Source organism: Venturia canescens, chromosome 2, assembly GCF_019457755.1.
Source record: "Venturia canescens isolate UGA chromosome 2, ASM1945775v1, whole genome shotgun sequence".
NCBI classification, from domain to species: Eukaryota; Metazoa; Arthropoda; class Insecta; order Hymenoptera; family Ichneumonidae; genus Venturia; species Venturia canescens.
The window spans coordinates 25,315,019-25,329,953 of NC_057422.1; the positions used below are offsets into that span (position 1 = coordinate 25,315,019).

The 14,935-nt window shown below is 34.9% G+C and overlaps 1 protein-coding gene across 1 annotated transcript; it reads right to left on the bottom strand.

Moving 5' to 3' along the window:
- Positions 1 to 2,776: 2,776 nt before the first annotated feature.
- On the bottom strand, positions 2,777 to 4,618 carry LOC122406308 (uncharacterized). Its single transcript, XM_043411703.1, has 2 exons — positions 4,456 to 4,618; positions 2,777 to 3,582 (listed from the first exon to the last, which is right to left on the bottom strand). The coding sequence occupies exons 1-2, from the start codon at positions 4,616 to 4,618 to the stop codon at positions 2,777 to 2,779; spliced, it is 969 nt and encodes a 322-aa protein (XP_043267638.1).
- Positions 4,619 to 14,935: the final 10,317 nt, after the last annotated feature.

The following is a 14,935-nucleotide window of genomic DNA, read 5'->3' on the forward strand; positions in this document are numbered from 1 at the left end:
TTAAATAAAAACGTTTAAAGTGCTTTCTACGTTCCCTCTGCATACGGGACATCGGAAATTTGGAGGATATTCGTCATATTCAAGGAGTTGATTTTCGTGATGCCTTTGCAGTGCTTCTGAACAGCTTCTGCATGCACAAAGATGCGCACATGGGCAAAAAACAACTGTTGAAGGTGCATTCAAACAAATACGGCAAATATTTTGAGCAGCTATATTCGGGACATCATTTTCTTCTAATTCTGTAATAAATATAATAATCAGTAACATTCGACAGTATAAATCAAAGACCTGTCAGAATCTATCAGAAATTTTACAGAATAGAAAAGATTTTATTAGTCATTTATTTTAGCACCAGCATATCAAGATAAAATTTTCACCGTCTCTTCCTCTTATTTCAGCAATTTTATTTTGATTGAGTGCTGGTGGATCTTGAAGTTGATTTTGTTGTTGTTGTCGTCGTCGTTGTTGTCCTTCTTCTTCTTCCTCTTCGTGTACTAGGCCCCGTTCTTGTAATTCCCCTGCTGCAGCTTCTTGCCGAATCTGTGGGTTCGGTATTGCTCGTCGCGGTCGTCCACGACGATGAGGAAGTCCTAAAACGACTATATTCGCTTGTCTCTGCCTTTGAGCGACTTGGCGATGAGGTACTTGATGAACAAAAAAAAAATATTATCATGAGGATCGACATTATCGACATCAACAGATTTTGCAAGAAGTCTTCACCGTCTTGACTTAGTTGAAGAGTTGTAAAGACAGTATACAAACACTTCAGTCAAGTCGTAATGTGTACTCCTACTCGAAATTTGACGGTTAGGATCATTTACCTCGATGCGGTTGTCCACCGATATTGAACTGATCATTGATTGGTTCAATCTGATTTTCGGGACCCACAAGGTTTTCGGCAATGTCCTCTTCTCCTTCTTCCGAGGCACTGACAATCTCATCTTCTACATTTATCAAAAGAATATAACGGAAAGATACTAATAATATCATTGTGTTTGAATTTAGAACTGATAGCAGATATTATATAATCTAAACCTTCGCGGAGTTCTAAGTCGACATTTATTCTCTCTCGGTCGGGGCGTGGGATGCTCACGCTTAAGAAATTCATAACGTTTATCCTATGAATTGATAAATATTCGATCTTGTTGGGATGAAATCGTAAGAATATGAAATATTCAGTCTTGTTAATGAGATGACAATTGTTGTCACCGATTCGACTGCAGTAGTTCCTGCAAATGCGCGATGTGTCGATCCTTTGGCAATTGCGCAATTTGACGTTGACGGTTACGAATCATTCCAGCATCTATTTCTTGCCAATCAACTAGCGTCTTTTTTAGATACTTAGATAGCCGTGCTGCATTTAAAAGATAAATTGAAGCGAACACTCGATACGAAACGATATTTATAACACCTAATAATTATTTCATACGAATAAATATTGAAATGGATGGGTGAACGCCATCGAGTCTTTTCAATATATGACGGTGACACGCTTCCGCTAAGTTATTCGTTCTAATGTTCGATCCAAACACAGACACGACATTGGCACGACGCACCCAGAAACCATTCAAATATCGTATGAAACTGTTCAATTTTATTAGGTTCAGGGGTAGTTGCTGGGCATATTCAGCTATGAGTTGAATTGCAACAACAAAATGAGCTGCTGGTAATAGAGCCCATGCCTTGTATAGAACATTGTACCCGTGTTCATTTAATGGCAGGCCGAGGTGTTTCCACTTTCTTGACACTGCCTATAATGTTATTTGCGTATAGATATCATCAATATCAAAGTCTCTCACTTTATCAATAACAAATTTTAACCCTCTCTTATACCAATAATTTTACAATCGCAACGCCATTATATTCACTGTTTTCAAAGTGTTAAAATACTACATACGAAATTATTGTTTGGATTTTTTTTAAATTTTGCCGTTTGTATGTTTTCTAAGAAAAATTCTATGCCTGTAATCTTTAAAAGCGTACGTGACAAAAAATGAATGTTTAAAAGGGTTAATGAATAGCTGTTATTTTACAATTATAATTACTCGAATGAAATGAAACCAGCAGCCTCTTATGTGCACCTGATCACCAAATGATGATCGGGTCGCTGCAATCAACGCTTGTTCATAATCACAGTTTACAACCACAAGGTGATTAGTCAAAGTCGGGACTTTGATTTTTATAAATTCCCACATGGCGCGATAGAAATTAGCTGTACGTCGCTCGCAAAGAACAAATACAACTGGAATACCCTGCAATGATAATTTAATCGGTTATTAACGACGAATTGACGACAGTTATCAGGATTGGTAATTCAGAAATATTTACAGTGTCGGTTTTTCTCATGTGAATAATTAGCAACTGACAAGACCGTGGAGTTCTTGGAACACACTATGAATACAAATAGAGTAATGAATAGAACATTTTTGCAAATTATTTGATTATACGGTTTTCTTTTCAAGTGAAGATTTTTGTTTATTACTTTAAAAGTTCCATCAACATGTAGTTCTGCGGCGGAAACTAGCCGCAAAAGCATTTCCTCTTCGTAAAATACAATTCCAATCGAACCGTCATCGGCTGTGAATTGCCCTTTGTAAATATTTGCAGCGCACGGCCAATTCTCGAGCATCGCGCCGAGATCACGGATAGATTGTGGAATTGGTGGTCTATCTTTTAATCTCTCTCTGTTAATGATTTGCGCAGCAGTGGATTTGCTCATGGTACCAATAATATCTTGAAATCTCGAAAAAAAATTTCAAGTTTTTGCCTTTCCATATCACATATCTATTCGTCGTTCAGTAGTCTTTCCAGTAACGGTGTTATTATGTTGATTGGTGGTTTTAGGACACCGCGAAGCATAATGACCGATGGCTTGACATTTAAAACATGTGATGGTTGTCTTGTCGTTCGTGTTCTTGTTAGATGATTCGATCTGTGAAGTTCTTCGTCGCTGATCTTCTTTTCGGTAGATGTTTTTCATATGACACGTCGAAGATTTGTGGCTTGGTTTTCCACATGTATAACATTTGATGATTGAAGTCGATGGTGTGAATTTAGTTCGTTTGTTTTCAAATCCTTCACGTTCGTTAGGTGATGTTGATGATTTTCGTTTGATGAACGATATTGCTTTCAATTCTTGTTGTAATTTATTTCTTGTTTCAATCTCCGTTGTATAAGCAAGATGTTGAACTTGTGGTTCCAATTGAGAGATGTGAGCTAGGACGGTGGATACAGCAATTTGTTCATTTGACATATTCTTCCAACGAGACATTAATGATGTTATTAGAGAAGCAGCGTAAGCCGCGAGACACTCGCCTTCAGAAGGTTTTCCATTTTGTAAATTAATTAAAAATGATGCTGAAGTTTCGGGACAATCATACCGTGTTTTAAAGATTTCTTTGAATTCATCCCATGTTATCCCAGGAAACGAAACTTGTGATAACCAAGTTAAAGCTTGTCCTTTTAAGGCTCGAGAGAGTGCAATCATTAATTGTCCGCTTTGGAGAGGATGATCTGCGATGCATATATCAGCGGTTGAAATCCATGCTTGAGCATCAGTATACGGAACATCAGGGTTGAATTCTGGTAAAAAAATACGGTTGTTTGTTGTTAGATTTTTCACTGCTTCTAACAGTGCCAAAAAGTTAATATATATTTATCAATAAAGTATTATAGATATATTATATATTATAAATCACTCCATAGAGCATTTATCTTATATCTTTTCAAGCCTCTCAAAAGAGGACCATACGCATATTGTCAAGCTTTCGAAAATTAACTTTATGCCTGTAAATGCATTAAAAAAAAAATAAACTTATATTATATTATATATTTGCATTTTCTGTTTATCAATGAAAAAAGAGTCTATCCCAAAAAAATTTATGTATACACTCATGTACATAGATTTTTTCAAAAATTATATAAATTATATTTTTTTACATTTTCCTGTAGTAACATTTAGTTATTTTATGCATGCAATTATATTTTTATAATTTTGAGATCGCTTGAAGTGCTGTGGATCAAAAATGAGCAATTTTTCATTTGGAGTAAGCCTCTGACAGTTGACAAGTGCGACGTTGCTACAACTTCACAGGGTTATGAAATCCTGAGGTTCCATGAACATTTTTGTCGTCGTTAACTTTATATTTCTAATTCAGATGTCCGTTGACCCCCTTTTTTTAACGAACCATTAGAATCCTCAGGGTTCAATGCATATAATAGATGTTCTCTATTATATTTTAGATTTTTCTAGATGGTTTTCAAAAAATCGATTTTTGAAGCCGTCACAGTGGTGTTGTCCCTTAATTCTGAGTACTTTTTTTTCCAATTTTGAAGATTTCCCATTTAAAATACACGTAAGGTAAAGGTATACAAAGTAACCCCAACTTCATAGAGGGGAGAAAAATTCTTATATCCTTGTTTCAACTTTGTCATAAGGGTTATTTTAGACCTGACGGAGCGCAGCGGCGCGCACAGGAGCGCACTTGGTCGCGAGCATCCACGCGTATTCCAGCGCATCCGCGCGCATTCCAGCGCACCCGCGAGCATCCGCGCGTATTCCAGCGCATCTGCGGACATCCGCGCAAACCTTCACGTGCTCGCACGTATCTGGACGCATCCGTGCGTGTTTGCACGCGTCTTTCGACTTCAGTGTTCGAGCAAAGCTCTACGATACCAACACTATTTACAATTTGCGTTGTTTACGAAATCGTTTGACATGGAAAACGACGAAAAACTCATAAATTTGATTCAACAATATGAGTGTCTTTATAATGTGTCTGCACACAATTATAGTGATAAACAAACGAAAAATAATGCTTAGTTCAAAATAAGCAATGAAATGAAACTCACAGGTTTGTTATAAATATTTAATCGTTCGTTCTCATCAAGTACATATGCATGCAGTACAAATATAATCAAGAGACGCGGTAGCGGCTCGACGCCAAGTATTAAAAAAAAAACGAAAGTGTAAAAGAAAAGTCAGCGCGAGCCCTGCCGCACTCTTATATACGCGAATATGTCGATTTATGACGTCATAACATTTTTCAAACCGTTCTCACGGATAAACCATTGTAGTTAAAAATCTGAAAATTAGTGATAATTTTTTTTCGATTTTTCTCTTTCAATTGATCCTTATTGCAAGTAAATCCGTTTACTCAATCCCGAGATATGATGATTTAAGCAATTAAAATCGAATGTTTCGGTACGCTCTAGTCGCTTGGAGTCAGAAAGACTTAAGTAGCGTTTGTTTACCTTTGGACATACGTCCTTTGCACGAAACGTTACTTTTGTCCCGTTTCGTTTCGCCCAGTCCACTGAACGCGATATCCCCTCTACTCGCGCCCGATCGAGCGCGAGAGACAGCGCGCGAAGACTCGTTCCCTCTCTCTTCCACTCGTCGTAACGTGGCGAGAGATCTATACGCATATCCAAAAATGTTCTCACGTTCTTTTTAATGCTACTGCACCGCTGGTTTAGATATTTGGATGCAACAATGCGCATTTTGAAGAGAAGACATTTAGCTTTACTTTGGTGTATTCGAAAAGTCTCTACGACTTTCATTACGGGTACTACATCGTTTCAACAAACATTGATATTTTCGTTCGTTTGATTTCTTTTTCAACTGGACCGCAAGTTCAGATAAAACAATTTGTCTCCTCAATTTTCGATATATATATTTTTTTTTATTTTTCAGCGGAACCTCGAGTACATTGGTTGTGGTAACTGTAGTAAAACAATGGGGTTTTTTGGAAAATTCGGAGAGAAAAAATTTTACTTCTTCAATTCCAACACATTCAAATTTTATCAGATTTTTTTGCTAATTTTTGTCAACCAAAAATTTCTACATGGTACGTTAATAAATTGATCTGGAATTTTCGAGAACTATGGAGCCGTATTAGAATATACAGAGTGGAAAAAATTTCATTTTTACTTTTGATTTTTTATTATTAACCGGTTGACTAGTAAGCTTTTTTTTCTGGTTTTCGTGCCAAAACTGGCACGAGTCAATAAATTACCGAAATACATGAAAATTTGTTTCTTGGGATTTTCGAGGTTGCTGATTTCATTCCCAATCTTAATTTTCATGTAGCTACCTTCGAAAAGGATGAAAATAAGGGTTGAAAGTGAATATTTCTGATTTGCTAGCGGCATGTTTTTATGTTATATTAAATGGAAAATCCAAATTTTTTAGGATGAAAATGAATAAAATTCACTATCCCCGAGGGGGTGAAACATGAGGGTTAGAGGTAAAATTTTCAGATTTTTCAATGGGAAATTTTTGCGTTATATTACATATAAAATGTTCGTTTTTGAGGGTACCAGATTCTTTCATCAAAGTAAAATAAAATTCGCTACCTGCGAAAGGGTGAAAAATAAGGTTTGGGGATGAAATTTTTAGATTTCTTAATAGGGAGTTTTTGTGCTATATTACATGAAAATTCTGAGTTTTTTAGAACACTAGACTCTTCTATTGAAATGCACCCCCAACCCTCATTTTTCACCCCTTGGCAGATCGGGAGTTTTGGTTTATTTCGATAAAGGACGTTCATGCTCTACAAAAAACATACAGTTTCTATGTGGAAAAGCATAAAATTTCTCGTTGAAAAATCTGGAAATTTCACCCTCAAACCTTATTTTTCACCCCTTAGGGAATAGTGATTTTTTTTTTCATTTCAATAAAAGAGTTTCGTGTCCTAAAAAACTTGCAATTTTCATGTAATGTAAAAAACTTTCACATTGAAAAATCTGAAAATTTCACCCCCAACTCTTTTTTTTCATCCTTTCGCGGGTGGTGAATTTTATTTTATTTCGATAAAAGAATCTGGTATCCTCAAAAACGAATACTTTTTATGTAATATAGCATAAAAACTTCCCATTGAAAAATCTGAAAATTTCACCCCAACCCTTATTTTTAATTTCTTCGGGGATAGTGAATTTAGTTTTATTTCTAAATTCTATTTCTAAAGAGTCTAGTGTGGAATTTTCGGGTAACATCGCATAATAACTTTCCATTGAAAAATCTAACAATGTTAGCCTTAACGCTCGATTTTCACCTCTTTCAAGGTGAAAATTAAGCCCGGAAGTCGATTCGGCAACACAAAAAATCCTTGTAAACCCTTTTTCATCCCAATCGGTTGAAAATTTAAAACAAGATTTCAATATGTACGCATATCATACATTATTACCAGAACTAACCCGACTTTTTTTGTATATACCAGTCAACAGGTTATTCGCTCCGTGCGCGTAAAGTAGTGCGCTCGCACTACTTTGAAAGTGCGAGCGTGTGTCGTGTATACGTGTTCCCCCAAAAACGCCGGAGTTCCATTTACGGTGGTGCTGGCAGTATGCATGAATACACTAAACTATTAGTGCAGTAGTATTAGATTTTTGGCTCCGCCCACGTACACAGAGCGAATACGTGGTATGAGATGCCAATGCTCGTTTTTTTAAAAACTTGTGAATTTCGTGAATTGTGAAAAAAAGTGCTGTACACCAAAGGTAGTTTTTTTGATATGAGACAAACATTTTATGAGTACTTTTTACACAATTCACAGTATTTTTTCTATGAGTTTCTCAAGAATGCATTTCAGTGTTTCGTGCCATGTCTTATTATAAAGAAATCGATCAATAAAAAATTCAAAAGCAAAAATGACACTTTTTCTACGTTGAATATTCTAATACGACTTCATGATTCTCGAAAAACCTAGATCAATCCATAACTGTTTGAATGAATGAGCTGAAATTGAATAAAAGGTAAAACTTTTCCTTCAAATTTCATTAAAAAATCTCATTGTTTCAGAGTTACGACAATCGAGGTACTTGAAGTTTCACTGAAAATTGCATGGCGGAAAATGTTAAAAAAAATTTAGTGAATAAACAATCGCTGACGCGACTCTTTTTACGCTTGAAATATCGTGTGAAATTTAATATTTCTCGCGATACGCGGGAATTTTCAAAATTTTTCTTTTGCTAAAAACGCGATGATTGAGCGAAAAAATCGTTTCCAATAAAAAAATTGAATCTAAAACCTCAACTTTTGAGGATTCGCTCGTAGAATTGAGGAGAAAAAATTTCATGTGAAAACGCGGTCCAATTGAAAGGGGAATCCAACAAACCAAAAATCAACGTCTTTCGAAATGACGTAGCACCCGTAAAAAGGGTCGTAATGACTTTTCAAATAAACCAAAGTAAACCAAAATAAACCAAAGTAAGCTCTTCCCTTTAAAATCCTCCTTCTTGCATCCGAGATCTAAACCAGTGGCCTAGTAGAAGAAAAAAGAGGGCGGAACATTTTTGGTCTTTTATTCGGAAATTTTTCCTCGGTAGTGAAAACACTTGAAAAAAAGTAAAAAAAAAAGCGCGACAAATATTGAAAGACCGCAACCTTAGTTTTGAATGATCTTCACATATTATCATTGTTAATTTGAAATTTTCTTCCTCATTATTTGTTTCATGATAGGGAAAAAAATATAAGACCATTCTAATATAGACAAGATTTACATCATTTGAAATTGACTAAACAGTTTTTGTCCGTCAACATAGAAAAAATAAATATTTAGTAGCGTTGATTGCTTTCGCCATCTGAAGGTAGTTACTCAACTTTAAACAAATCATTTGTAAAAAATTTTTTGGAGATAAGAAAAAATGTATAATTTTCCAAAATATTTACTAATTGTCACTCTTCTAAAAAAAAAGCGAAATCACTATAAAAATACTTCAAAAAAGTAAAAAAAGAACGCCAAGTATTAAAAAACCGCCCCTCTAGTTTCGAATGATCTTTACTATATTTTCAGTAAATGAAAAATTTCCTTACCCATTATTTATTGCTAAAATGACATAGTAGGATGATCAAGATAAGAAAAAAAATATGAGATCATTTTAGCATAGCCAAGGATTTTGAATAAATTTCGATTTCTGCAAAGAATCATGTTACACCTCCAACTGTACTGGCTAAAGAGTTTTGTGACTTCAAGCGTTCCCAGAATGATTTTGCGATTAAGATATTGTTATTCTAATTTAATGCACAAATTCACTGTCAAAATTACACACAAACTTGGCGTGGATGGTTTTCAAATGGAAGCTCGGCGAAGGAATGCTAATGCTCCATCCGTCTGCATCTAGAGCGAATTTCAATGCGCACTAATTCATTTGTTTGTTATTTCGTTATCCTTCATCCAGCCACGTATGAATTTTTTACTTGTCTACCTATCCATATACTGGTTCATCACAAGTATTCTGTATCCCATTCTCTGATTCATTCACCAGATTGTCTATTTCTTTTATTCCTAAAACCATACTTTCTCCACATTCTATTCGTTTGTTGATTCAATAATTTAAACCATTCGCTTGGATATTTATTGTGTAATAATTCATTAAATCATTCATATTTGCTAAGTATTTTATTTTCTTCATTAATCTCTTTCATCTATACACTATCTCAGGAATCTATTTTATTAATCAAACCATTAATTTTGAATAGTATATTTGATCAATCGTGTCTTCCCGAGCTTCCATTTGAAAACCATCCACGCCAAGTTTGTGTGTAATTTTGACAGTGAATTTGTGCATTAAATTAGAATAACAATATCTTAATCGCAAAATCATTCTGGGAACGCTTGAAGTCACAAAACTCTTTAGCCAGTACAGTTGGAGGTGTAACATGATTCTTTGCAGAAATCGAAATTTATTCAAAATCCTTGGCTATGCTAAAATGATCTCATATTTTTTTTCTTATCTTGATCATCCTACTATGTCATTTTAGCAATAAATAATGGGTAAGGAAATTTTTCATTTACTGAAAATATAGTAAAGATCATTCGAAACTAGAGGGGCGGTTTTTTAATACTTGGCGTTCTTTTTTTACTTTTTACGTTTCAACATTTATTAATTTTTTCGTTTTGCCAACTCACAGATCCTTGTTCAGAAATGAAATAATTCTTGAATTCTTCTCTAATTAACATTGCACTCAAATCACTGAAATTTTCATTTTCAAACCTCAAATTTTCCAAAATACCATTTTCTAGCGATGAATTTGTGTGACTATTACGATTAAGACAAGTTTTATCAATAGTATAATTATGTAAACATGTGAAAGCAAGAATCATATGATCGAGATATTTTGGTTGAACGCGCAGCTTTTTTTGGAAAATCTCGTATTTTTTTTGAAGAATACCCAAAGCGCTTTCTACAAGTCTTCAAGCTCTACTCAGGCGATAATTGAAAACTTTTTTATCTTGATTCCCTTGAATCTGGTCTCCGGGATAAGGTCTCATGATATTTTCTGTTAATGGAAACGCCTCATCTGCTACAAAAACATGTGGTAATTTATGTACCGTAGTCGGCAAGCATTTGGATTCAGGTATATCGAGGTTTTTGCTTCGCAGTTTTTGTCCTATCTTAGAGTTATTCAATATTCCACCGTCGCTGTTACGACTGTAAGCTCCCACATCAACAACTATGAATTTATATTTAGCATCAACAATGGCCAGCAAAACGGTGCTAAAAAACTTTTTTATAATTATAGTACAAGCTTCCACTGTTGTAGGGGGCTCGAATGTTTACGTGCTTTCCATCTATTGCTCCTATGCAGTTTGGAAAATCCCAAATATCTCGAAAATTCTCTTCTATTGATGACCAGAGTGCTTTAGTCGGTTTGGGCAAAACAATGGGGCGTAAAACTTGCCATATTGCTGCACATGTTTCGTGAACTATCATTTGGGCCGTACTATAACCTATTCGATAGGCAAAAGCAAGAGATTTAAAATGAACCGCTGTAGTGAGATACCTGAAACAATTAACATGTAATGTTACAAAGAATTGTTCATCTTTTTAGTTTCAGAGTGTCAAAAAAAATGGAAACGGATCAGAGACAATTACAGAAAAGCAATAAAATCGACAGAAGAGAAAAGTGGCGCTGCTGCTAAAAAACGCCGACCAATTAAATTCGACAAAGAGCTTGAATTTTTGAACAAATTTCTTCAAGATAGACAGCAAATATCAAATCTCGATTCGTCGTCAGAAGATAATCTGAGTTCTGATCTGACTCACTGTTCTGATTTAACCTCGAATTCGAACCTCAATGAATCGTCAATACCACAGAATGGTAGTAAGTCTAGAGTGGATACGCCTACAAGACCTCCGTCACAGTTATCAAACATTTCACAAAATATAACAACTGCACAGGTTTTGTAGCGTTATTTAGAATCAAAGACATTGGAAGAAAAAGATCCTATTGATATTTTTTTCTCATCTATGGCAGCAACTGTAAAAACTTTACTAGCAAGCTTGCAGGCAGACGTGAAACGAAACGTTTTTCGCGTTGTTAACGATGCAGAAATGAAATATTTCAACGGAAACGCCCTCAGTAACTGCAAGTGTTCATATTGAGGGTACCGTACTGCTAATGATCCACCGTTCGAATCATCCAGAGCTACGTTATCTGACCATCAATTGACGACGTGCACGCTATCTCCATATATACGAATCAAATTCTTCACCTATCACTTCACATACATACGCATCAAATTTTCAAACTGCTACTCCTACCACCTCGTCAAATACAATTACACAAACCGGAGCTCAACTTTCTTATGCCAATGAGCCGCTATATACATCCATAGAAGCGACTTCTCCTACCCACTGCTTTGAATCGTGAACTTCAAGTCAATAAAAATCAGTTGTAAACTGAGCGAACTAATCTTCAAATTATTTGAGCCCGTTTTACCCATTATTCATAAAATTTATTCTATTAGATATGCTTAATTTGTGTAAGTTCCAGTGTAAATTTCTTCCCTTCATGTATTAAAAATAGTGATTAGTAAATATAAAGAAGACTGATCAATAAACATTAAATATCTAAGTCATTTCACTTACCTCAAACAAATAGATAGCCTTTCGTCGGTGGAAATAGAAGATCGAAATTTCGTGTGTTGCTTTCCGATATGAGGACGCAAAAGATTTACTAGGTATTCAAATTTTTCATTCTCCATTCGATAATAATCATAAAATTTGGTCACATCGTATCGCAGGTCATTATATAAAGTATGAAATTCACCGAGCATACATCTTTTCTGCCATAATTCATGCGACCATACCCTTTTTTTTTTATTTTCATTTTGTTCGTAAAAACTTTTTCTTCTTCGAGTGCGAGCGATATTAATATTAAGTCAAATTCAACCATTTTCAAAATAATACGATGTAAATTCCCGTCTATTTCAGACCTAACAGAGCGCAGCGGCGTGAATGGGATCGCACTTGGTCGCGATGCGCTGGAATGCGCGCGGATGCGCTGGAATACGCGCGGATGCTCGCGACCAAGTGCGCTCCTGTGCGCTCCGTCAGGTCTGAAATAGCCCTGAAAAACCAAAAGAGGGGGGGGGGGGGGGTGACCACCGCCATTTTCCATCGAGGTTATAGTGGGCTCCCCCCCCCCCTCCCCCAAGAAGGTGGGGTTACTTTGTATACCTTTACCTTTTTTTCTTTATTTATTAACTATAATCTGTTATTTAAGTATTACAATAAATAGTTTTGGGGAGTAAAACAATCATATTCGGAACAAATGGCACGTAGTAGTGTGTGGTAGTAGATGGTGTATCCGTCGATACACTAAGTCTATTTGTGTGTGTTTATTATGTTTGTTTATTATGTGTTGAAGCGTTCACGTAAATCCAAGGGCTTGTATTTTTTTAGCCTTCTTGTGAATGATTGTTCGTCGAGGAGGGTGGTTGCGAGTGAATTTGGGTGATGATCGAGTCTAGTTTCGTATGTCGTGCACAGTTTTTGTGCAACCGTTTTAATTTTTCTACCTCAAGGTCTTGGTGGAGTCTGTCGTTTGTGACAAACCAGGGAGCGTTTGCCATTGTACGGAGCAGTTTTGTTTGAAATCTTTGAAGAATTTCGATATTCGAATTGCTCGCTTTGATATAAATGGAATCAATACATCGTACATAGAGATTTTCAGATTATTTTTCATGTTTTTACTACTGGCAGTCACGAAAGTGATAGGTCACTTTAACGCTTAGTTGACTGATAACGACAAAAAAGGACAAACTTTTCGTTTTTTGTAGTAATTAAAATTAAGTTTCAGAAAAAAAATTATTTTGGATAGCAAAACTAGATTATTTACTCTGTAGCTCAACTGAATTTAAAATTGACAGTGAAGATATATTAAAATGATTAAATAATCTTTCATATAAAAAGCTTAGTGAAAAATAAATACTTATTAAAAGAAAAAATTTTTATTAGTCATATTACGTTTCCAACAATTAAAAAAAAATTATTTTTATAAGAAAAGAAATATTTTCTTTAGTGTTTTTGTGATTGAAAATATATAAAACTAGCATCGATTTTCAGTAAATTATTGTTCTAAATGTTGAATATCTTTTAAATCAATTGTATTACTTACATTCATTGGAACTTTTTTGTAGGAAATGAGTCTTAAAAGTTCCTCATTTACATTTTTTCTGTAGTTCTCGTTGTTAATGATACAATAGTCCACTTCATGAAAAAATTAGGTTCAGTGGCCCGCAATAGCTCACCAGTGTAAGTTACGGTTTCGCTGCAATAGGGAATTTTGTAGAGCGTTCAATTCTGAAGAAAACATATTTGTGGGTATGATAATTTACATGTAATTTACGTGTATTTTAAATGGGAAATCTTCAAAATTGGAAAAAGTACTTAGAATCAAAATTAAGAGCGCCGTTTTGGACAGTCTTTTTCCTGCGTAAAGAATGACAACCTGGACAGTAGTCTCAGTGAAACCCCATGTGACACTCGTGTAGTTCAAAACACAAATGCACGATAATTTATAAGAAGTTGTTCGATCTATTCTCTCGAAACTTGCTTCAAATGGGCAATTAATTACTGAAGGTTATAAAAAAAACCATTCCAAACGTAATAAATAAAAGAATGAATCTTCTAAATCTTGGTAATGTATGAAAAACGTTTGATTCAAAGGAACAAAACGTTGTCAAATAAATGCAAAAGTGACGAGTACTTCGGATGAGGAATGAAAAAAATTCAAAACATAATGGTATGTAAAAGAAAATTACGAAACCAACTGTAAATAATTTCAACAAAACAATTAAGAAAAGCTTTCACAAATCATGAAAAAACGTTATATTAAAAAAAATACAAATCCTTAAATATATTGTGAAGGAAAAAAAATTCAAATAGAACGTGAGAAATTCATTCCTACGGGAAGCATCCGGAACTTGAGAAAGTTCTAGTTAATCAAAAAAGTTACCGTCCGAGTGATGTGCAGCACTAAAATTTATAACATCAATCGGAGAATAAGTATTTTATTAGTATGTAATCCACAATTTTTCACAATATGAAATTGTTCTGAGAAGCGTTCAAATCCAAAAAAATCCCCTGGTATTCACAATATTCGACGTCGATTTTGTATCGGTACAAATGATGTTTAAATATGTGCTAAAAGTACTTGTCCGGCCCATCACTTTTCATTCAAATTGCTCATTCAAATAAAAATCAGGACTCTTCTAGATCTGATGGATCACATGTATGCATACAGAGGGAATTGAGAAAATGACCTTCTAGAGATTTTAACTTAATTGCATTCATTATAGAAAAAATGCAAACTAATTTTTCTGTAATATACAAGAGACTATACTTCATATCTCGTCCTTCGAGATTACGTAGGTAGTAGGGCTTATTAAGCCTTACAAAAGTCACACTTTTTAGAGCAATTTCTAACAAAAAATAAAACAACATCACTATCAACAAGTCTGGTAGCGATCTCCCTCGTCCTTTTCCGTTATTAGGTTTTTTTTGTGCTAAGCAAGCTGCACGTATTAGAGCAATAGTGAATTTTTTTTTGTTTTGTTTATTAATTAACAAAATGGGAAAAGATAAGAAAAAGAGGTCACGTAGTCGTAGTCGAGATAAACGAGATAAAGAAAACGAAGATTTGCAA